Raw genomic sequence first — 25173 nt, 5'->3', positions numbered from 1 at the left:
CCTCTGCTGGCACCTGCATCTCTGGCACGGAGTACGGAACGGTTTGCTTTGTTGTGCAGCCGAAGACAAAACTTCTTCATACTGTTTCAAAGGTGGCAGCAGAGCCAAAGGGGCTTACATCTGGTCTGCAGCTGATAGTTTATTTGGCCCCAAATCAACCACATCCAGTGTCAGTGATGGGTAGTGTACTCATGTAGACAAGGGCTTACTAGGAGCCACATCCTTTAGAAACATCAGGAAATTTCGGGATAGCAGTAGTGGTTAAGGATAACACAGCTCAGAACCTTGTGAATCATTATTCAAAACACAGCTGGAATGCTGTCAACTTACGTCCTTACCAACCTGTTCTCCCCACCGCTCCATTAAGTGACATGTTTCAGTCTGAATACATGCGCAACTGGCATCATGGAAACAGTTCCTAGCGCAGCACTCCGTGGTTTTAGGAAGGCGGCTTCTGAAGTAAATGTGAAATAACCTATTCACGTCTGTCCTCTGGAGGGTTCCTCCCTGTGCTGCCCCGCCCCGCCGCCTTCCGGCCGCGCTGCCGCTGCGGGCTGGGCCCCGCAGGCTCCGCCCGGCAGACGGCGGCCCCGGCCCCCGCCCCGCGCCCGGGCACACCCCCCGCGCCCGGGCAGCTGCCTCCCGCCCCGCCGGGCTGGCCGCAGCCGCGGAGCCGCGGGCGGAGGAGGCGCCGGGATGGAGAGCGATCGGCTGGAGAGCCCGGTGAGCGCGGGGGCGGCCGGGGGGCGCGGCCGCCGGGTCGGGGTTTGTCGTCCCCTGCCTCAGCTGCTGAGCCTTGTGCTGCGGGTGGAGGGGGTGGCTGGCGGTGTTTGCCCCCGCTGCCCGCCGGAGCCTCGTCCAGCCCGGCCGACACCGGCGCTGGCAGGGCTGGCTGGCGTCGTGTCTTCCGACGGGGCTGGCTGCGCCCCGGGGAGCCGCTGCGGGGGCTCAGGCGTGACTGGGTCTGATCCGGGGGCTGAAGGGTGGAAGCCCAGGAGGGGACCAGCAAGCTCTGGGTGGCCGGTTCCTCTTCTCGCCACGGGATGCTTGGTTGGGGCTCCGCTTGCTGTTGGCTTTCCCAGCAGATCCTGCGTCCTCGGAGCGCGATGCCAGATGGCTGCGGGGTCATTAAATTACTGAAGAGCTGCATAGATCCACAGGGTCCTCTTTGTGCAGCGAAAATAAATAAATAAACAAGCAAACAGTGTTTCTGACTCGAACTGTTAGCCTAATGAAGTCAAGACACTGTCAGTCCTTACATGTGAATTATACGGAAGGAAAGCCTGTTGTTTAACCAATCGGACACCTGATTTCTTTTTTCTTTTTTTTTTTTTTCTTTTTTTTTCCTTCCCCCTCCGTTCTTGAAAAACGAGCGAGCAAGCTGATTCAAACGTTATGGATTCCTATTGTTAAGAAGTATGGTTGCTTTTGTTTCTCTAGGTCCCTAAGTGGAATTAAGACTACTCCCCTCTCCTCCCCTGCAATGCAGACATGACCTAAAGATGAACTGAGTTTGCCTAGTGGCAGTGTTCACTTCAGTTGAAATGACTGTTGTTAGAGCTTTCATGAATTTTAATTGAGATTTGTTTGCAGTGTTAACCAGAAGACCTCCTCAAACCAGCTAAAACTGTGCATCTATTACTCTCCAGGGCTGGGGTTTGGTGACACGCACATACAGCTGTGCAGCAAGTCTTGCTGGCTCATGTGTTCTGCACTTACAGTTGGTTTTCCTTTCTTCTGTCATGAAGGTTACCATTAAGGGTATCGAAAGAGAGCTCATCTGCCCAGCATGCAAGGAGTTATTTACCCATCCACTGATCCTCCCTTGCCAGCACAATGTCTGTCACAAATGTGTGAAAGAAATACTCTTTGCATTTGAAGACTCTTTTGCTGATGGAGGCTCTGAATCTTCTAATCAGAGTAGCCCTCGAATTAAAATCTGTGCTTCTAGCATGGACAGAATTGACAGGATTAGTAGATCAGGTATGTATCAGAATTTTTGTGCTATTTCCTGTTTTTATGCATTACATTTGATTTGAGCTGCACGGCATCTGTGTTGGTAAAATGTCTTCCCAGTAGTCCTGTTGTGGTATAATGAGATGATTTAGGAGTAGTGCGTGTCTTGTCCATTCCGTGGCAAGAACAATGGGAGTATTTTTGAAAACAAGCACTTTATTTAATACAGAATAGATTTGTCTTTGTGGGATCCTGTAAGTCATTATAACTCTCTACTTTGTTTGTTCCTGTATTTCAGTTACATCAAGATGCAGTAGCATCATATTCAGTAGCATCAAGATGTAGATTTTAGCAATTTTATTGCCTGCCAGTAGTATTGTTGAGGCAGTTCCCTCAGATTCTGGCCAGCCTAAATTCAGTAGTTTGGACTTTCTCCTGAGCCTCTGCAGAATTTGCAAATTATAGTTTTCTCCTACCCATTTCATTTTGCATGCAATAAAATCATTTTTCATAGATGATGGTCATGCATAGTTGCAGAATTGGAGGCAGATGACTGTAAGAAGACAGCACTGACAGTCTTTTTCAGTGTGTTCTGCTTGAAGCTTCAAGCAGCACTTAGATGTAGGACCTCAAACTCTTTGTGATATAACACTAGTATTCTTACAGCTGTCTGTGTGTGTAATCCATGGATGAGTTAATCTGCTTTTAAACAGATACCTCAAAAGTACTTTGTGCATGTTATACTCCTTGAAAGAAATGTCATCTTGGCTTTTAGGCTTCCTTCTGGCATAAATATCCACTTCAAAACCACACTCCATGGTGCTCTGGAAGAGCCACCCACAAGACAAGCCCTAAAGCTGTATCTAGCATATCATATGTTACTGATGTTCATCCTCCTCTTTCCAGTTTTCAAAGTTCAGATGTTTTGTTTCACCCACTGCTTCTAAACAACTGAGTTAGTATGGGTACTCTTTCACATCAGTTTGGTAGGTGAATGCTTTGTTTGCTGGAGCTTGACTGCTTGAGACTAATGATTCAAGAGAATCCTCACACTACATGGCTAGTTACACTCATGGCAGTTCTGTTTTCTGGACATGAGGTGCACAGCTCCACTGCTACTGTTTAGTCCTACACACACATACACTTCAGCTTCTTTCTAAGCCCTGACTGGAGTGATATGTGAAGTTTGAATGAAGAGAGCCCACTTGTGACTGCCTTCTCCAAAATCCAAGTCTATCCTCCTTGTAAGTGTAATGTTCTGGCATGGCATGGTACACATATACTGAAGTGGTCACTGGTTTTTATGGCAGCTGTCCACTCTGTTTTTGCAACGTGGACATCAGATGCCCAGATGCGACCTGATCTCCCTGTGAAAACTGTGGCTTGCTAAGTGTGTGAGTATGGGACAGGCTATGCATGGGGAGCCACCCACCTATGTTGCCTTCGGCAGCCTGAGTGAGGAGGTAATCCTTTATCTCCCATCACAATCTAGCCTCCAGCTTGCACTCTTACCAGGCAGCAGCAGAAGTGATCTAGAGTGACACAATCCACACATGGTGCAGATGCACATCACAGGAAAATCACCATCTCAGACGGTTCAGATTTGCAAAATGAAAAGCATATGGAAATGGAAGCTTTCAATAATACATTTGGACATTCAGGTTATACTGTCTTTGCTTCTAATGTTACAGGTATTACAGCTCTATCGCTATGTAGGGTGTGAGATTTGCTCCCAGATGTTTGGTACCAGTAATAGTAATATTCAACGAGCTTGCAACTTAACACTTGTATAATTCTCACCTGGCATCTGAAGTAGCCAGTAGTAGTACTGTTCATTGCCTTCCTCCATTTGTTTTGTGATCCTTGGAAGAATTTGTAATAAACCAGCTCTGTAAGGGAGGAAACATACCAGAAAATATCCAAAGCGGGGCCTGACATGGGTAATGAAAAATCCACTAGGATTTCCGGTAGCCTTGTGTAGAGCATGTCCCTATCAAGACATTATTGTTATATTTGAAAATGTATGTATCACCTTCCTCCTGCTGTGGATTTGTTTCTTCTTTTCACTTGAGTCTTTCCCATCTCCATTAGGAGCATCATCTATTTAAAATGATTTTGGCATTTAAGTTCTTGAGATACCGGAAGGAACAGATTCACATTCTGTATTTGTTGTGCACAAACAGCTTGAATTTACAAAGACAATTTATCTTAATATAAAAAAGGCCAGAACTGGTAGACTCTATTTTTCAGTTAAAATGGAGTGTCTGTGCTTTTTAAAATCTAAAATGTTGGTTTAGAAACTGTTATGTTATATATATACATATATATAATAATAATTTTTATTTAAAATATCATGGTTCATATAACATGAAAATAAAGGATTTTTCTTATTGCTAATCCATTTTCTATAATCTTAGTGTAATTACAATGTTGGTGTAATTAGACTAGAGGCATGTGATGTGGTTGTGTGGACACTTGTGCAGCAATAATGGATGATGCAGAAACTGAATGTCTGGAATACTCTCCCTGCATATCCTACCCTCTCCCCAGTGTCTTCTTTCTTCCTTTTCCTGTTCTGCTTAAATACTACAGTTGTTTCATGTGCTAGGAAATTAAACATTCTTGCCTTTCAGCTTTGCAGTAGTTTAGCAGCCACATGAGAGTAAACAGTTGATGCTTTTCATTTGAACCATTGTAAACCAATGGTATACCTCACTTTTTGATATCTAAACACTTTCTGTTCATTGTTCACAGCCTCACAGAGGAGGTCTTTTGGGTGGAGAGGTAGAAATGCTTCACTTCTTGTATTGGCTAGAGATAGTCTAGCAATTAGATCTCAAGTTAAATATTGTTGGTTAGCATACAGCTTTCTGTCAGTGGTCAAGTCCACCAAATGGCTTTTGCAATGAGCAGAGGTATCACAAAGAACTTCTATAAGGAAAGCTTTTCATTCTGTTTAACACTGACTTAAAGGTCAACTGGACTGGAATTCAGTTAAGGGTTGGATTGTATTTTTTTCTTGCATGTATGCATGACTGAGCATACATAGATGGGTGCAAAAACTCGGGTTCTCTCTTCCTTTTAAAACAAAATCACAACAGTGCTCCCCCTCTCCCCGCTTTTTAAGTTTCAAGGGTTTACATGCTCAAGTTGCAGTAAAACTTCTGGCTTGCTAGTGAAGTGTAATTGTTAGATTGATCTTTGTAACATTTAGAGGTCATGGTTGGCCGTCACTTTTCAATAGAAGGTAATACTGGTTCCTCATTGGATCTGAGCCTGCTTAGTTTGGTAACAAAGCAGATTCAAATTTAAATAGTGTTAATCTGAGGTAGTTTTGCATCTGATGATTTAGCATGACACATGAATATAGGAGGAAAACTAAATATTTTCAATTTATAAACTTGTAATGTTTGGTGTGTCTAGTGACACAGGTTGAACAATAGCCAGTGTCTTTGTTTTAAGTGCATCTGATTTCCAGAACTGAACTAGACAGAGGATCTCAAGCCACTGTGTGGGCTGTTAATGGAAATACTTCTGTTCATGACGTGATGCTCTGTCAAAAACAGAAAAAAACCCCAGAGCTCCATTTTGCCATAATACTGGCAGGGACATGAGCAATCTATAGAAATACAGTGTTCTTCAAGAAAGAGATGAAGTGAGCTAAACAGAGATCTAGATTTCACACTTTGTGGAAAACAAAGCAGCTAATCTGAAGAGGAAGTTTGAATTGCCTCGCTTGAAGACTGAAAGTGGCATAAAACAATGGTACTGTGGGACCCTGTCAGAGTTCTCAGAAAGTTGTCTTTACCTGCTCTTTTTTCAGAAAGCGCCCTTGATTTAGGGAATATTAAAGTATCTGAAAAAAACATTTTTCAGCTACAGGCTTCTCTCACTTTTTTTTTTTTTTCATTCTTGTTTTCTTCCATCCAAAAGCATTAGCTGAGTTTGAGGGAGTGGCATTATACATTTATATTTTTAAAAAAACTTTTATGAGAATCCAGTTGACTTTTAAAATCTTTATTTTTGTAAACTCTCACACATTTAATTTCCATGTCTTCCATAACCACAGAATTCTGGTGATACTGTTTACTTGGAAAAAACAGTTTTATCTTTAGGATGTCTTATCCCTTTTCAAAGCATCAGCTGGAGGTTGGGCTTTTCAACGTTTTAAAGTAGTCTTTGAACATTTAAACATCGTCTTTGAAAGACATACTCAAGGTTGCTCTTTGACTTGAGTCTTTGCAATCTGTATTCTAATATTTGTGAGTTTGCAGTCTGAGCATCCACATATGTTGTGCTAATTTTTTAGTTACTGATGGAGCTATTAATTTCAAGTGAAGCAGTGTGTTTATAAACCACAGTGAATAATTTATTGTAATGATTCCTAGTATTTCAGAAAATGCATATTTTGTTGTAAAGCAGATTGGCAAACTGTGATAGAGAATATGGGAAGAGTCTAAGTTTATCTAAGCCGCACATTTAATCTGACTACAAATCAGTGGGGTTTGCTTCTCCGTGGGTTTTTCTTTTGTGGGTTTTTTTGTTTGTTTTGTTCTTTTTTTCTTTTTTTTTTAATATATAAGCAGAATTCAGTTTTTGCAAACTGAAACAAAGTAGGAGAGACAGCGTTCCAGTAATTTATCACTTCATCAGTGCTTATTTTTTAAAATACAAATGTAGAAATCCTGTAAGGAGAAAGCAAAGTAACTCTTCCTGCATGTTGATATTTTAACACTTGCTTGGCAAAAGTAGGAAGTTTCCATGTAAGTATTGAAGTGGCAGGGCAAGACACAAGAAGTGTAGCAGGGAAACTTCTGCTGTTTAAAATGGGGAAAAAAAAACAACCTTAGGCTCTTAACATGCTGTTGGTGAAAAGGGATGAGACATCTGAAGGTGTGCCAGACTTCTTGATACCAGATTGCTTTCCATAAGCAGAATATCACCAGTCTTCGCAGAGCATGGCTCGTGATGACAGTCTTGTTTTGGTCCACCGTGGACAGAATGAAAGGCCTCTGTTGGGATGCAGCTAAACTCACCTTTGAGTTGAACAAACAACCCTTCCACATTAAGCCACTTGGGCCAGACTTCAAAAGCATGCTGCTGGATAAGAATTTCAGAATGTATTTTTAAACTTGACCACTGCACCACTTTGTTGGATTTTTATTGCTATCTTGCTTTGTCATTGCTTGCTCTCTGCTACAGTGTACTGCTTGTAGGTGGTTCCTGTATCGTTATCTTCTTGGCTTTAGCAGATATAAATACTCCAGATCCCTTTCTGTAGCTCTTGACTGCATGGCATTGCATGCAAAATCATCTTTTTTGTTCAGGCCATTGTAGAAGTTTGTGTAGACAGTCTGTGTGTAGTGCTAGCTTGGGGCGTGCACTGGAAGTACAGTTTGTGTTTTGCTGCTGTTGCTGTGTATTGCACGTGTGTGTTGCTGTGTATGCCAAATTACAGGTGCTGCAAGTAAGTACTAAAAAAAATAAGAAAAAAACCAAACATCTGTGCTTCTCTTAGTCAGAGTCCTATACCGGTGCCTTGTGTCACCCATACTGTTATGTAAATACAGTCTAGTTGTTCTCACAACCTACAGAAAGGCATGAGACTAGCTGAGTTTGAGCCTGCCAGTTTATACACATTTACTCATGCTCTGGTTGTGGCTTCTTAGCTGACAGTCATTCATAACTGCCATGGGCCACATTTCAAAGATTTTTAAAGGAACTTGTTCCTTATGGAAGTATTTGTTTTCTTTTTTTTTTTTTTTTTTTTAAAGAGACTGGAAAGGTTATAATAGGAAGGGAGGTTTTGTTGGGTGAGGCAGCCACAGGAGTGGCATAAGGCAGGTGTCTTTTGGGTAACAGCAAGGATACTTGAAAAAGAAATGAAGCATCAACATTTATGAAAGGCAGATACTGACTAAATACAGAAGAGGAAAAAAATCCCTTTGAAGAAGAACCATTTCAGCAATAAGAATTCAGCTTTAAGTTGTAAGTCCATCAGCAAATTTGTTAGTTATACCAATACTTGTTAGTTATACCTTCTCAAAGGGATCTTAAAACCACAATTTAGGTACAGAGGATGTTTTTATTCTTTCTTTGTAAGGGGAGTCTGAGAGCTTACATATTAAGCCTTAACACTGTCTTAGCCTGCTTCAGAAATACATAAAGGACTACTTTTTGATGGTTGTGCCTTGTGGATTCATGAGTGAGGCATGGGGATGCACTCCTTGTTTGATAGCCTCAAGAACATGAACTTGTAAATGGCTTTGGGTTCTGTGTGAGCCACCCCCTTGAACAGGTTCCAAAGGCTCCTTAGGCTTTGGTCACTGTACTTTGGAGGAGAGGGGATATTTGTGCATAGCTGTTTGATAGAATCATAGGGTCATAGAATCATCCTGGTTGGAAGGGACCTTGAAGATCATCAAGTCCAACCATAACCTAAATCCCCCTACTATAACCTGATTTACATGTTCAGTGCTTAAATCACGTCATTAAGCACTGTGTCTGTATTTCTTTTAAACACTTTCAGGGATGGTGACTGCAGCACCTCCCCAGGCAGCTTGTTCCACTGTTCAGCCACTCTTTTGGTAAATAAATTATTTCTAATATCCAGTCTAAACCTCCCCTGGCACAGCTTCAGGCCATTTCCTCTCATCCTGTCATTATTCACTTGAGAGAAGAGGCCAAATCCCACCTCCCTGCAACCTCCTTTCAGGTAATTGTAGAGGGCAATGAAGACTCCCCTCAGCCTGACTTCTTCAAACTAAACAATCTCAGTTCCCTCAGCCTCTCCTCATTGGGCTTGTTCTCCAGACCTTTCACTTCAGCACCTCGATGTCCTTCCTGTAGTGAGGAGCCCAGAACTGCACCCAGTACACAAGGTGCAGCCTCAGCAGTGCTGAGTACAGGGGCAGGATCACCTCTCTACTCCTGCTGGCCACACTATTCCTGATGCAGGCCAGGATGCTGTTGGCGTTCTTGGCCACCTGGGCACACTGCTGGCTCATGTTAAGTTGGCTGTCAACCAGCACCTCCAGGTGCTTCTCCACCACGGAGCTTTGCAACCACTCATCCCCAGGGCTGTAGCTTTGGTTGTTGTGACCAAAGTGCAGGACCCAGCACTTGGTCTTATTAAACCTCATACAATTGGCCTTGGCCCATCAATCCAGTCTGTCCAGGTCCCTCTGCAGAGCCTTCCTACTCTCAAGCAAATCGACACTTCCTCCCAGCATAATGTCATCTGCAAACTTACTTAGGAGACACTCAATCCCCTCATCTAGGTCATTAATAAAGATATTGTGCACTGGGGGACACCACTGGTGACCTAGTGGATCCAAGTGGATCCAGCCCCATTCACTACAACTCTCTGAGCTCAGCCAGCCAGCCAGTTCTTTACCCAGCTGAGAGTGCACCTGTCTGTGCCATGAGCCATCAGCTTCTCCAGGAGAATGCTGTGAGAGATGGTGTCAAAGGCCTTTTCCAAAGTCCAGAGAGACAACGTCCACAGCTCTTCCCTCATCCACCAGGTGGGTCACCTGATCATAGAAGGAGATCAGGTTAGTCAAGCAGGACCTGCCCTTCCTGAACCCATGCTGGCTGGGCCTGATCCCATGGCTTTCCTGCGCTTGCCATGTGAGCACACTCAAGATGAACAGGAGTGCTGCTTGTTGGCAGTCCGCTTTTGAAGTGAAGAGAGATAGTTGCACCCTGTGTAATGTTGCAGATCTGTGGTTCCCCCATTAAGGGGAGAGGAACCTCCCAGACATAACCATCTCAGCATCTCCTTTGGTGTGTGGGGCTTCCTTAGCAGCCCTCCTTTATCAACACCATTCAGCAAAGGCCAGGTCAGCCTCTCCATATTTTGACTAAATGATTTGGCTGAGATGTCATACTGGTAATAACTAGTTCTCTTGTTTTCCTCTTAATTTTTTTGTGATGCCTTTTGGGACAAGCCAGATAAGTTTGACTCAGCCACAGCAAACTTCAGGAAGTTCAAAGTTGGCTGTATTTGTCTGGGAATCACCAGTCTCACTCTGGGAATAAGCATCTTTCACTTTTATATGTTATGAAGCTGTTGCTCTCTATGTGGGCAGCCAGCTAGCCTAAATCCAACTGGTTTCTGGAAGGTTTTATGTTTAGTGTTTTGAAATGCTGCAGCTTCAGTTCATTAAAAACTAGATGAAGAAGGTGGGCTCAGAATAGCTAAATTAATCTTAATACAGAATTAAATTGTAGAGTAGTTGTTTGTAATGTTCCCTGGACTCAGACATCACACTGCCTTGTCATGGCAAATATATTTTCTTTGGCTTGGCAGACTGCTTTTGAATTGTTATCGTACTGGTTTGGACAGTGTACTGTGATAGTTTGGAAATGGTTCACATATTCCTGCACTTTTGCCTTTAAAATCTAAACATCTTCTGTTTGTGCTCCTTCTAAATTAGGATTTGGTATCTACACAGGCAGAAAACGCAATTCACTGACTCCCAGATCGAGTCTTTTTCCTTGTCCGGGTTGCCAGCGGGACATTGATCTTGGAGAACGTGGCATCAATGGCTTATTTCGCAACTTTACTTTGGAAACCATTGTGGAAAGGTACAGACAGGCAGCCAGGGCAGCCATTGCTATTATGTGCGATTTCTGCAAACCTCCACCTCAAGAATCCACCAAGAGCTGCCTGGACTGCAGTGCAAGCTACTGCAACGAATGTTTCAAAATACACCATCCTTGGGGAACTGTGAAAGCCCAGCATGAGTATGTTGGACCAACCACCAACTTCAGACCCAAGGTCAGTGTCTTACAGAATTTGGGTTGCAGCATTTGGATACCACTTCAGGCACACCTGTGCAATGATAGTGGCTTCTTAGAACCATTGTTGCTTTACTTAATCTTGCTGTTACTTATTGAGTGAACCATAAGCTTTTGTTCTTGTTGATGCTGAAGTGGTTGTCACTGAGGAGGACAATGGGAACATATGTGAAGGGATATTTTTCTTCAGGGATGGACTGTGTTATTTGTGATTTGTGTAATTTTTTTCTTTTTTTTGGTGAGACTTAATGATATTGAGCATCTAGAATGGCAGTGCTTTTCTCTAAAAGTCAGGTCAAGGAGGGTGCCTCTGTGCAGTAAGCTTGAAAATCCCAACACAACTGGCCTCCCCCCAACCACCTTTAAGGCAGATTCTCTTTTGGATGTTTTGTGTTTAAACTTGATCCATCACAAAACATCTTTCTCTCCTCCTTCCCTGCATCTAGCAGTAGCAGTAGAATTCAGGTCTCTGTTGTTATTGCACCATGTTGGTTTTTTAGCTACAGTAGAAGAGAAAAATGCAGTGGCTAGTTTTCTGCTTTACAAGTTGATGGTGTGGCATTCAGACAGTGACTGCAGAGTGCTGTTACCTTTGTTTCTCCTGCTGAGCATGGTGCAGAACATGGCAATGAGCCTTACTGAATTTCATATACGCAATAGGAGAAATTGTCACAGCTGTGATCTCCCTAACAAGAGACCACAGTAGGTCTTAATGTTCCAGCTCTTGCTGTGTGCCTGTGACTGGTGACCTTGAAGGTCCCATGGATACCAGAAATGCTGATGTTCAAGGAATCCTGATTAATTTTTATTAAATTAAGTTGATTTGGTTAATGTGCATGTGTAAGAAGTTCTTGACTGGTAGTGTACCTTCTTTGAAGCTGGAAAAAAATGAGGCTTAAAAGTTAGTGAGCTGGCAGATGGGAAACATCCAAGTTCACTTGGTGCCACTTTTCTTGAGTCTAACATATTAATTCCAGTTAAGACCAAGCATGTGCTTGATGTGCTTTAGAATGTGCTAGCACACAGCTGTCTTTGTGAAATGTCCCTTTTTCAGATAAATTAGTAAGGTAAAAGTTTGCCTGCTGTCTTCCAGCTCTTAATCTAAAATGCTGTACAGTTCCTTAAAAGCTTTGCTTCTATGTTACCTAAACCCCCACTGATGATACGTTGCTACTTAAAAATACCAAAGACATCTTGTGATCCTTGTGTACTCTGAAAGGTGCCATATCTTGTTACACTGTAAGCAGATTGAAAATTTGAGTGTAAAAGTCAGTAGAGTTCTGTTGAAACAGAGGAAGAAGAGAAGTGGTTTAGATCATCCTTACCTTGATACATCAAGTGTGTATGTGTGTGTGTTATTTAGCTTTTTAAAATATGTGAAGTACTGTTTAAAAAAAGAAAAAAACAGAGAAAAACATAATACAGTTAAATCAACTGTAGACACAACTGCAGAAAACCTTCCCAATAATGGTAAACTGATCTTTACTGTGCTCTTGTAGAGACTTTCTTAAGACTGTTTGAGCTTAATACAAAGAAAGAAAACCGCGTTTTTCATTGCACTGCATTGCTAACACCTGACTAAATGCATGGAGTATTTGTTGGTTTCCTAAACAATGTCCTCAGTGATCACTTTAATTTATGACCAGGCTGAACAGCACTTTGTAACTTGTGTGGTGGGGATGGGAGAAGCACATACTGGGCTGATTGTTCCTGAATTTTGAGAAAATTAAACAAGGTAATCTGCTGACCTCTTCTGTCTCTAGCTTACAGGATGTAAATCTTGCTTATACAAGAAGATGAATAAAAATATGTGGTTTCTGTTTGGTGTGACTGTGCACTGCTGTGGAAAAATTACTTCCAAAGATTAACAGCATGACTGCAGGTTTTGGAGATGTCTTCCTCCACAGCCAATTTTCCTGAAAGTTTCCTTTCCCCTCGTACCTCCCAAATCCAACTGTCAATGACAACAGGATATAGCATATTCAGGGTGCTAGTGAGACCAGTGTCTTTGGGCTTTTCACCATAGCCTAAGATAACATTTGGAGCTTGAGAGTTGGTTTTAGAGATAGTCTGCAATTTTAGCTTAGTGTGTCAATATTTATGCTGCTCACAATTTACTATTCCTATGCCCTTTTCTGTCCTTTCTTGTGTGTGTTAAAATATTGTATTTTTAAAGCCTGACAGTTGGCACTGCTGTCTTGTTTTTCTCCTTGACATGAAACTGAAAAGCTTTCTCAAGAGCTCTTGTTTGATTACATGGAGTAGACAGACCCGTATGTTCTTTTTCAGTGCTCTGGAATGAGCCAAAGCCTTTTTTAATTATTATTTTTTTTTAAACACAACCCCTCCTCCATCTCCTCTTCTCTCTTTTAGATGGTTTTATCTGTTGTTTACACCTGAAGAAGTTGAGCAGCACTTTCTTTTCCTCTTTGAGCAGTTGTTTCAATGTGTTCAGTTTTTGAAAGATGATTTTTTGTGAACACCAGTTTTTTCATAATGCTGTGGAAGCTGGTACTGGAATTAGTGCTCAGCACAAGCAACTTGTAATTGGAGTAAAAAAGAAAAATGTAAACACTTTTTTGTCTTCAAAAGGACTGTGCCTGGGGGTGGTGGCTGCATTTTGCTTGTTGCTCCAAGAGCAGTGACTTTGTGGCTGATCAGAGACAAACTTAGACTTAAATCATTATGGTATTATGTCAACTTTTGCTTTAAGAAGCAGTTGAAATTCCTGTTTCAAGAGATGCTGGCATGGACATGGTTAAATTTGACATGATGGGTATGTTACATATTGCATTTACAACTCTGTACAGGAGTGTAGGGAGCTGGAGGCATGCAAACAACTTACTGTATTAGCAAAATGGTTGATTGCATACTGGAGATTATATGATCTATACACAGACATTGCTACAGGTTTGTTCACTGTAATTCTTGTGAAACACTGTGTGTTCATCTACTGACTTTCAGTGGCATGGACAAATACAAAAAGTGGAAGATAAATTGAAGATAGAAAATCCACTTATGAAATCAGACACTGCTGTGGAATGGTTGAGTGTTTTGATGGTTTATTGAGCACCTTAGTTTTTGGAAGTACACCTGCATTTTCTCTGCTCTTTTTTTTCCTAGATTTTGATGTGTCCAGAACATGAAATGGAGAGGGTAAACATGTACTGTGAAATCTGCAGAAGGCCTGTTTGTCATCTTTGTAAACTGGGTGGATGTCATGCAAACCATAGAGTAACAACCATGAGCACTGCCTACAAAACTCTTAAGGTAAAAATAAATATTGTTGAGCTTGCTGTAAGAAGGGGAGGAGTACTGAGCTACTGGTGTAAGGATAGACTCCCTTTGGCAGGAAGCCAGGACTTATGTGTAGAGGACACTGAATGAGGCATGCTCTTACGCAACGTCAGTTGATGTATATTGTAGTGTGGTACGGCACATGTCTGATAATATAAACTATATTTTCTATGAAGCTTGAAACATAACTGCTTAGAAGTGTTTCCACCTTATTTTAGCCAACTGTACAGCAGCACTGACCAATGCAGAAGGCTTAGACACGTAATAATTTACAATCTAGCTTTTACCCTGGATGTTCAGATAAGTGTTGTGTGACATGGGTTAGCTGAAACTTTAGAAACTCTCCTTTACAAGTATCTGTTAGGACCTTGTATGTTTCTGAAGTGACGTTGCTGTTAATTCCCTAAGCACAGTAAAACAGGGAAGACTTGCAAACATAGCTTTATTATTAAAGAATGATTGCTGCTACCTCCTCTTCTTTTTCTTCCTCCTTTGCTTACAGGAAAAAAACCAAACAAAACCAAAAACAACAAACAAACCAAACAAGACCAGCCTGCCCTGTGCTCTTTGGTCTCCTTGCCTGTTTGCAGGGCTTTTCCTGTACAGCTGTTGACTCTTGAAACTAACGTGGTGCAGAGACACTCATAACTTCATGCTTTGAACCACTCATTTTTCTAGCAAATCTTACTGCAAATGAGTTAATGACTAGCAAGGCTTCCCTGTAAGTCTTAGTAGCCCCCTGAGGCCTCACATTCCTAGCCTAAGAGAGCAGGTGATTCCTGAGGCTGGGGAGGCATGAGCCCTCTGAGTCTGTTACCTCTTGTCCATAGAGGCTGTGTGCTAGTCAAGCTCACAGCAGCGGCCTGATGTCCCTGCACAGTCATAGCATACCAAAGCAGTTTTCCTTTGGGTTGCTGTTAATCACTGGTGGCAGGCTGTTGTGCCTAGATAAACCCAGCAGTAGCTGGATGACCTGCCTGTGCTTGGTATTGGTTTGAGTGAGGTACCCTTGTTCTGCCCGCTTGCTGTTTTTTTTTAACAGGAGAAGCTTTCAAAAGATATTGAGTACCTCATCAGTAAGGAGAGCCAGGTGAAAGGTCACATCACACAGCTGGATCTGCTGCTGAAAGAAACAGAGGTAACTGGGGCTTGCTGATTGTCTGGAGATAGCCTTTGCAAGGACTCAGTGGGAACTCCAGCTGTTTTCAGTGAAGCATTTCAAAACCTTCTGGGTGTTTTTTTTCAGTGAGCTCACAAAATTATTTCTGTACGGTTTGTGTTAGTCCAGAATCATATACAGTAAGCCCTAGTCCTGACAGTGTGGGAAATTTGGGCAACATACAGCAGGAAGATAAGTGTTAGTGGCTGCTGTAAATTTAATTAAAACAAAGTTTATTTGATACCTTAATCATAGAGAGGTGGGTTAGACTTACAGTTCTTGTGTATTAATGGTGCTGCACAATCTACACTGTTTGTTTACCTTGAGATGGTCGAAGTAAAGTCAGAAGTAAGGGTAAAAGCTCACTGTACAAGAGTCAGACCTGGAGGCATGCTCAAATATGAGCTGAAAAATGCGATGACAGAAATTGCAGGAGCTGCTGGTCGTGCATGTATCTTGGTATGGGCTGCCTCCTTCCTTTATAGTTCTTTTATCCAGAACATTAGTCAGAGGTGGCACTGCAGTTCTGAGAGCATACATGAGAAACTGGGCGGGACCCTCAGTTCAGGGTGATTGGAGAAGTTGGCAGAGCACTTAGCTCTTGGGCATGAAGACTTGAAACTGACCTGCTTTTATAGTGCTTCTCCATGAGCTGGTTGGACAAATGCCCTGCCTATCTTAAGAGGTAATCAGAGGGATACTTTCCTGCTCTTTGATTTCTGTGTTAAGATGGTAAGTGCTTACCTGTTTGGGTGCAGTGTTGTTCATATTTTCAGTGCTGAAGCTTATCTGTTAAATGGATGACTATGTTGCTATGAAATCTTTGACAACCTTAAGCATGTTTCTGTACACAGCCACAGTGCTGTGTAATCTGCCTCAGTTGTCTTTTTTGTCTCTCCTAGTGCAACAGTGAAAGAGCTAAAGAAGAAGCATTGCACAGTTTTGAGAAATTATCTCATGTCCTGGAAGAGAAGAAATCTGCAGCTCTTAGGGCAATTGAGGTTTCTAAGAATCTAAGGCTGGAAAAATTGCAAATGCAAGCAGAAGAGTATCAAGGGCTTCTGGAAAATAATGGTCTTGTAGGATATGCTCAAGAAGTGCTTAAAGAAACTGATCCATCTTGTTTTGTTCAAACAGCAAAACAACTTCATGTCAGGTATCTTCGTTATCTTTTGTTTGAGGTGCAGGTACTGTTCTGGGATGTCTGGTCAGTCCTATTCTTTTGACACTTGGTAGCAAAGTAGTAAATGCAGTACTTTGTATTGCAGAAGCTGAGAGAGATGTTCCCATACTGTTCTGTAGAAATTACCATGCTACGGTGTGCATTAAAGAGCAGGCAAGGGGGCTCTGTCCTGCAACAATGTCTGGCCTGGGTCAGCAGGACTGCAGTGGAAGGGCAGGCCATTCAGCTCACTGACACATTCCTTTGCTCAGAGATGGCATTGGATATTTGGAAGTTAATCTGACAGGTCTCTTCTGGCTTTAATCTTAATAGTTGTTCTCCATTAGAGTTCACACCTATTTTGTTCTTTGAATATAATGCCTCAAATTGTTAAAATGCTCTGCAAACTGAAGGGTTACCTGCTAGTCATCCTTGCACTGATGTACAAAAGGCCTTTGAATCTTGCATTTGAATAATGTCCAGAGAGAGAAATCCCTGAGAGACATTAGTAAGTACATGAAAACAGAACTTTTTTTAAAGCAAAAAGCATTTTTACTTTAAGGACGGCACATGCGAATTCCCTCTTCTCTCTTCTGCCATCCCTCTGCTTCTTTGCTTTCAGAATCCAAAAAGCTACTGAATCTCTGAAGAGCTTCAGGCCAGCAGCTGAAACTACTTTTGAAGACTTCGTCGTGGACACAGCCAAGCAAGAAGAGATCCTTGGTGACTTGTCCTTCCATTTCAATGGTAAATTGCAAATGCATCACATCTTTCTGGAGTTGTGGTTTTAAAGGCTTCTATGGAAAGAGGCAAAACTTAGGGCTGCAGTTGCAGAACTCAGTCTTGCAACTGGCATTGTCTCTTCTGTCCCCATGATCTGTTGATCAAGGTATTACCTGGCAGCAACACTACCTTTAGCTTTGATATAGAAGCTAAGATTCCATTGCATTAAGTGCCAGTTTACATTGGCTTCCAAAATATTGTAGTTAATACTGGGTCTTCCTTGAAGCTTTTTTATCCTCTTTCTTTACAGAAAAGAGTAAATGTTTTTTTAGCTGTCAACAAAAATAAATAATACAATGTTCAAAGTAAAAACAGAAGGTAAGGGATTAATGTAAGTGTATGAATAGAACCATTCTCATCTGCACTCTTTACTCAAGTGAGTTGGATTCCTCTCTACTCTCCACATCCCCTACAGCCACTGCAGCAGCCACTCAACAGAGGGCTTGTGTGGTTAATTCTAAGGCAACATGTATCTAAATTTGAGGTATTTTTCTCTCTTGCATTCCAGGTCTAGAAATACCAGAAATCAATGAAGAGCAGAGCAGAATGTACAACAAAGCTCTTATTAGTTGGGAATGCCCTGGGAAGACAGACTCAGCTGATATCTATGTTCTTGAGTATCAGAAGCTTAATAGAGAAGGGGAGAGCGCAACGTGGCAGGAGATCGAAGTTTGCAGCAAGAGGAAAGTAATATCTGATCTTGATGAAGACAGCAGCTATGCCTTTAGAGTTAGAGGATATAAAGGGTCCATCTGTAGCCCTTGGAGCCGAGAAGTTATTTTACATACACCTCCAGCTCCAGGTATCGCATCTTCTTTTATCCACCAGATGCTCATTCGGTGTCTGTTGGTGTTAAGAGCTGTAGGCGGTTTCCAGTAGCTCCCAGACTTCTACTGTACTGTTACCAGTCACATAAATGTTTAGAAGCACTGTTAACAAACAGGTTAAGTAAGTAGCATACTGAGGGTGTGTCATCTTGTGTGACGTTCCTGGAGGCCTGTAAAAAGTAAGGAATTCTGATGCCAATGTGGCTTAAAATGTAGCTTATAAGCACAGAAGGCCAAATACTTAACTAAGAGGAAATGTTTTTTTAATTTCTTTTTCAGTTTTCAGTTTTCTTTTTGATGACAAATGTGGGTATAACAGTGAGCATCTCCTTCTGAGCCCAAGAAGAACCTCTGTGGAAAGTAGGGCTGGATTTCCTCTGCTGTTGGGATCTGAGCGCATGCAGGTCGGATGCTACACAACCCTGGATTACATCATTGGTGACACCGGGATTGCCAAAGGGAAGCACTTCTGGGCTTTTCATGTGGAAGCCTATTCATACCTGGTGAAAGTGGGAGTTGTTTCTAGCAACAAGATACAGAAATTGTTCCATAATACCCATGATGTGACAAGCCCAAGGTAAATTGCAGATTCTTGCTTACTACATATTTTATATAAGGAGATTGCTTTTTAAAAAATTAATAAATAGCAAGTATAATCTCAATTAATAAACAAGGGGAACCTAATCAGTGGAAAGTGGTTTGAAGGCTACGGTATAAATGGGTTGTCCTGTTCATCCCCTACTATTAGGAGAAAGATATTCTTACTGTACAGAGTCCTATTTTCTTTCTTTTTGAGAAAGAAATCAGGTTCCTATATATGCTGAGATATGTAATTCAAAGCAAGAAGGTAAAAAAATACGCATCGGTTGCAAGACTGAAGCAACTTAATTGTCAATAGTAAGACACTGCCTTAATTTCCTTATGATAGCAAGTCTGGCAGCTATTCAGAGGTACAACGTTCACTGTTCCTATCTGTGTATCTCTTCTGTAACCTGCGTCACAGTGAATTCCAAGCTAGGCTGTACGTTTGTGTATGGTACTGGAGTGCTACTGAGCACAAGCCAAAGTACAGTGCACAAACCAGCAAAAAGACTGGCAGCTCTCAAATTACAGTTGTACTGTGTCTGGATGTGCCTAGGAACTGCAGTCTGGGAGGCTATCCCTGGGGACTCGAAACTTTCTCAGGAATTGAACAAATGTGTTTGCTTCCTCCTTTATAACTTCCTGAAAGTAAAAATGCCAGTGTACTGAGCTGCTTAAAGTCAGATGGATCCTTTTTTGCAAAGAGATAAATTGGATTATTTTTCTTTATCCATATAGATTTCTGGAATATTTTAGCTGGCACTCATGTGACTTCTCACCAAACACCCCAAAAACACAAATCTAGCTAGGGATTGTCTGCACAGAAGAGTGTATGCTTCTCTGGTCTGTCTTCCTCTGGGGACAGAAGTAGGGCAAAAACCACTAGACTGAACAAATCTGGCTACAAACTTTCCTCAGTAATTCAGGGAAGACTACGGTCAGACTACTTTAAAAAAAAAGAAAACAAACAAACAAACAAACCTACCAAAACAACAAAAAAAAACCCCAACCCAGCAAAAATTTAAACCACTGCTTTTTGTGTTGTGAATTTTAAAGACAATGTAATATAGCAGTGGCATGGAAAACTCTTAACAGTAACACTGTGTGTATTTACTGTTGTTTTTTAGCACCTGTACTCCACCTGGAGTGTGAGATTCCACCTGGAGTACTGTGTCCAGGTCTGGAGTCCCCAAATATATGAATGACATGGAGCTGTTGGAGCAAGTTCAGAGGCAGGCCACGAAGATGGTCAGGGGGCTTGAGCACCTCTCCTCTGAAGACAGGCTGAGAGAATTTGGGTTATTCAGCCTGGAGAAGAGAAGGCTCTGGGGAGACCTTAGAGAACGTTCCCGTACCTGAAGGGGCTACAGAAAAGCTGAGGAGCTGGACTTTTGACAAGAGCATGTAGCAATAGGACAAGGGGTAGTGGCTTTGAAGTGGAAGAGAGAGAGATTTAGATTAGAAATTAGGAAGAAATTGTCCAGAGAAGTTGTCGATGCCCCTTCCTAGGAGTGTTCAAGACCAAGTTGGATGGGACTCGGAGCAACCTGGTCTAGTGGAAGAAATTCACCCTCCTCCATGCAGGGAAGATGGAGCTAGATAATCTTTAAGATCCCTTCCAACCCAAAATATTCTATAATTATGTAAAGAAAATTAAACATCTCTTGGTAGTGCTAGGTTAATGGTTGGACCTGATGGTCTTTTCCAACCAAAATGGCTCTATGATTCTATGAATTCACTTTATACCTACTGATGTAGGTTCATTCATGATTGCCTAGCATGAGTATATTTAGATACATCCAGTCCTAAATAAGACCTTCTGTTGTCTCATCCTAATTGGTGTTTAGCTGTTATTAATTGTTTGAAGTGGCTCAAGTGAGTTCTCCACCTTCTGAATGCATCTTCTCTTCTCGCTTAGGTATATTTTTACCCCACAAGGTTTTGCAGGTGATTGTGTGGTGTTACATATCTTAGAAAATACATTTTCTGCAGTTCACATCAGTACTCCTACTTCAGAATTTCATTAAAGCAAATGATTGTTTTTCTGTTCTAGATACGAACAAGACAGTGGTCATGACAGTGGAAGTGAAGATGCCTTCTTTGACTCATCACAGCCTTTCACACTGGTCACACTGGGCATGAAGAAGTTCTTTATCCCCACCACACCTACTGCCCCCAAGGATCCAGAGAGCAGAATCCTTCCCTTGCCATCACAGTTGGGCATCTGCCTTGATTGTGACAAAGGCAAGGTGGGGTTTTACGACGCAGGCCGTATGAAATGCCTTTATGAGTGTGAGGTGGACTGCTCTGGCATGATGTACCCAGCGTTTGCCTTAATGGGTGGCGCGGCAGTTCATCTTCAGGAAGCCATCACAGCAAAGTATGGCGAGTACCAGGATGACATCTAGTGCAGTCATCTCTTCCCATTGCTGTTCTGAGATGGAAGATGAGAGCAGAATAATTCTACCATAGTTTTCAGTCCTGATTCATGTCATTCTGTCTACATATTGCTCTCAAGCCTCTAGGACATGTTTTTTTTAAGCAAATGGTCCGGACGCTTCCCACACTGGTGGGAAATGTTCTTCCAGTAACTCTCTTGCCTTTCTTGTGATCTGTGCAATGCTGTTCTCCACAGACTTTCTTTCCAAGGAAAGCAGGGAAGAAGTCTTGACTAGCAACAAAAATTACTCTTCAGGGGTAGAAAACTGCCTTCTATGTAACTTAAATCTTTACATAGCCGGTTTTGCATTTAATGAAGTCAAAGCTGACAGCGTGTGATTGCTATTGGCCTTTGAACAAATCTGCCTGAGTGCCTCTGAGAGGTGAAATGCTTTCCAGTTAATACCTGAGAACCAGGGGTTGCACCTCTCAGCATGAAATAGCATTTGCAAAAATACAATATAAAGCAGAGAGAAATCAGAACTGCAGCTGAACATTTCAGTTGTATTGGGAAAGACAAGGGTAAAGTACAATCTGATTGCATGTCATATATCTTTAATGTGACTGTAAGCTAAAACTGTAATGCTGACACCTGGTGTCTTGTAGTTGGTGGCAAAATGGTAAGTTTCTTTACTCTTCCAGGCTTTTACTATAGGCGCTATAAAATACACAAAGTGCAGTTTGGCTTAAAGCATCAGACTTTAGTGTCCAAAATCAGAAGTGTTTGCATGTGTGAGTAAAGAGTACCTAGCATTTACGCATAAGCAAAGGAGTTACTGACATGAGTAATAATATGTGAACGTTAAAAAAAAAAAAAAAAATCAGGTGTTTCTTTTACTACTTGTTTCTGTAAGTATTTTTTTTTATCTAGTTGCAGCTTGTTTTTTTAGTAAGAATGTTAAAAATGCACTGATTAAGTTTTGAGACCCAATTTCTGCCTTAAAGAATCTACCCTCAAATTTCTGTTTCTCTTGTGTTAAAAACTGTGTCACACAGTAGTTTTTTCATAGAATCATAGAACCACAGAATGGTTTGGGTTGGAGGAGACCATAAAGATCACCTGGTCCAAACCCTTTGCCATGCGCAGGGACATCTTTCACTCGATTGGGTTGCTCAAAACTCTATCCAGCTTGACCTTGAACACTTCCAGGGAGGGGGCATCCACAGCTTCTCTAGGCAACCTGTGACACTGTCTTACCATCCTCATAATTAGAAATTTATTCCTTATATGTAATCTAAATCAATGTTTTTCAGTTTAAAATCATTGCCTGTTGTCCTGTCATTACAGGCCTCAGTAAAAAGTCTCTCTTCATCTTTGTTTTAAGCTCTCTATATATTGAAAGGCTGCCATGAGATTTCCCCAGAGCCTTCTCTTCTCCAGGCTGAACAGCCCCAACTCTCTCAGCCTGTCTTTGTAAGAGAGGTGTTCCATCCCTCTGACCGTTTTTGTGGCCTTCTTCTGGAATCACTCTGAGATGGGGGTCCCAGAGCTGGATGCCAGTTCAGACCCTTGAGGAACACGGATCATTACTGGTATCCAGTTGGACAGGGAGCCATTGACTGCAACTTTTTGATTGTGACCATCCACCCCACTTTTTATTTATTGAGTAAGTCATCTATTAAACCCATATCTCTCCAGTTTAGAGGTAGGAATGTTGTGGGAAATTTTATCAAAGGCCTTAGAGAAATCCAGGTAGACGACATCTGTAGCTCTTCCCTTGTCCACTGATGTAGTCACTCCATCACAGAAGGCCACCAAATGCGTCAGGCACGATTTGTCCTTGGTGAACCCGCGTGGGCTGTCTCTAATCAACTGCCTGTCATCTGTATATTTCAACATGTCTTCCAGGAAGATACGTTACGTGATCTTACTGGGCATGGAGGTGGACTGCATCTTTATAAAATGTAGGTAAAAAGAACATTTTAGTACTTGCACTGTTGACTTGTGTTGTGGAAAAAATAAGGATCTAAAGTGAAGGATGTTTCTAATACATGCTTGGTGCTTTCTGATGTGGGGATATGCTTTCTAATTTGGGGATATGCTTTCTGATTTGGGGATAGTGTTGCATCCTGATGAATGTGTGTGTGAAGTGTGCTTAATAAGTACATGTATATAGCTGTAGAGCTATGAAATGGGACCTGAAAGTCACAATACACTTAAATGAATGTAGGTCATTATGCAAAACATTTATGTTCTTTGCTGTCTGAACTGTTGTACTGATCTGACCTGGATTCCATCCCTCCCAATGTCCTCTCTCCTAAGCCTCTGTCCAGTGGCCACTGTCAGAAAAAACTGAGAGAGATGTCAATTGGCAGAAACATCAACAGTGCCAAAGTGAACATGACAACCCTTTTGAGGCTAGAAAGGCCCAGCAAAGGCAACCTCTTGCCTGAGTCTCACAAATGTTTCTCCCTTATTAAAGCTGTATGGAAGTATGTTCCACAGCTTTGTTTTGTGCTTGTGTGAGAAACACTTTGATGTCACAGGCAGCAGATCTAAAGCAGTAAGCATCTTCTGGAACTTCTCCTCCAGGAGAAACGGCAAATTGTCCCTGGCTAGTTATCCTTCAGGAAATGTCTTCTTTTAATAGATAGTTAGCATAGGCTTTCATGTTTCCTCTCTCTGGATGGAAGCCATTCTGTACTCGTGAGCATCCTGCTGTGCCCCTTTCTCTTCTTGCCTTCCGAGGCTGATGGCAGAAGCCCTCCATACAGACACTGTTGCTGTAAGGATAACAAAATTCTGTTTTCTCCTTTCCATAGTCCAAAAACCATTTGACTTTTTGGTCAATACCAAATATTAACCTGACATTTACGAAGTTTCTTCTGCAGTGTTTTCCACACAGTCTTGACAGTTAAATGTAAAAAAGCTGTGCAAATACCTTGTGTCTTATTTGCATTTGTAAATGTTGAATTTTGTCTGCTTGTTTACCTGGTCACTTAGTCCTGAGGGCCTCCTGCAGCTCTTCAGTCACTTTCAGTCTTGAATGTTCCTGGGTAACTTCATAAATAACACAAACATAGGGTTTTTTACTGTTTGGTTTGGGAGGTTTTTTTGCTTGCTTTTCCAGATTGTGGAGCAACTGAAGTTGTAGAAAGATGCAGTATACCTCTTTCTGCTGTTAAAATTTATTATTCCTTCCTCCTTTCTTTCCCCTCAGTCATTTATTAAACCATAAGCACTGAAAACTTCTACATGGTACTACACTCGGTTGAGTAGATGATTCATGCTCTTGTTATGAGCCCAGTAGTCAAACAGACCCAGGAGACAGGATCCTCTCTTCAGCAGCTGTGACTTCTCCCATTATATGATCACCATTCAACCATTCATCTACCAAGTCTTTACAATCTTAAAGCTGTAGATTATGGGGTTGAACTTTTTGGCTTGTTGATCCCAGACCAAATCTCCTTCCACAGAAAATGTATAATTTTTGATTCCTCTTTTTCAGAAGCTCATCTAAATGACAGGTTTTATATCATGGTTAGCACTCCACAGTTCCACATTTGGATTCTTTATAAGCATCTGGACCAATATCACCAGGCTTTGGCCTTTCCTTACATTATGGAAATATTAATAAACTGAATGCCCTATCTTAGATATGAAAACAGTCTCTCAGACTAATTTTTTTTTTTTAAAGAAGAAAACTATTACATTTTATAGAAGTAAAACATTTTAAAAATAAGGGTTTTTTTCTACTATACCTTTATTTTACCTTTATTTAAGATGTGTTCTGCTATGCAATTACTTATTCTACTGGACGAAGACTGATGTTACATTAAGCATTTACCTACCTTTTGATACATCTGTTTTCTGAGTTTAAGAATTGATTCAGCTTTTGGTGTTACTTGAATACTTAGGCTGCATTCATTACAGTACTCTATGGTGCTTACTCCAGCTTATTAAATAAAAAAACACACTTTCAGATTTTTTCCACTGCAATGGAATTGTTAACTTTCAGAAATACAGTTCAGCAGTGCTTGCCTATCCAGATACTTATTTTTCCAGAGCAAGTTTCTTCCTATGAAACAGCACTTTACAATGTAGACTAAGCTAATAATGGTGTGGTATTGTGTGGATCTTTGTGCAATATAGCTGTTTGGTGACTACTGTGTGATTTGCAAAGCTCCTTGCAGGTGTGAATCATGTAGACACTTTTTAGAGA

At 41.5% G+C, this 25173-nt stretch overlaps 1 protein-coding gene across 1 annotated transcript; it reads left to right on the top strand.

The window, feature by feature from the left end:
- Nucleotides 1-666: 666 nt before the first annotated feature.
- Nucleotides 667-21806, top strand: TRIM36 (tripartite motif containing 36). The gene is made up of 10 exons (XM_051643476.1): nt 667-723; nt 1749-1983; nt 10416-10741; nt 13885-14031; nt 15101-15196; nt 16120-16373; nt 17002-17126; nt 17671-17964; nt 18269-18566; nt 20625-21806. The coding sequence occupies exons 1-10, from the start codon at nt 697-699 to the stop codon at nt 20977-20979; spliced, it is 2157 nt and encodes a 718-aa protein (XP_051499436.1). The 5' UTR covers nt 667-696; the 3' UTR covers nt 20980-21806.
- The last annotated feature ends 3367 nt before the right edge of the window (nt 21807-25173 follow it).

This window comes from Apus apus, chromosome Z (genome assembly GCF_020740795.1).
Source record: "Apus apus isolate bApuApu2 chromosome Z, bApuApu2.pri.cur, whole genome shotgun sequence".
NCBI lineage: Eukaryota > Metazoa > Chordata > Aves > Apodiformes > Apodidae > Apus > Apus apus.
The sequence above is the reverse complement of the archived record's forward strand: the minus strand, read 5'-3'. Positions and strand labels throughout refer to the sequence as shown.

Coding starts and splice junctions, on each gene's coding strand:
- TRIM36 (XM_051643476.1), top strand. CDS start 697: ATGGAGAGCGATCGGCTGGAGAGCCCG. Junction 724..1,748: donor GCGATCGGCTGGAGAGCCCG/GTGAGCGCGGGG, acceptor TCTGTCATGAAG/GTTACCATTAAGGGTATCGA. Junction 17,965..18,268: donor ACATACACCTCCAGCTCCAG/GTATCGCATCTT, acceptor TTTCTTTTTCAG/TTTTCAGTTTTCTTTTTGAT.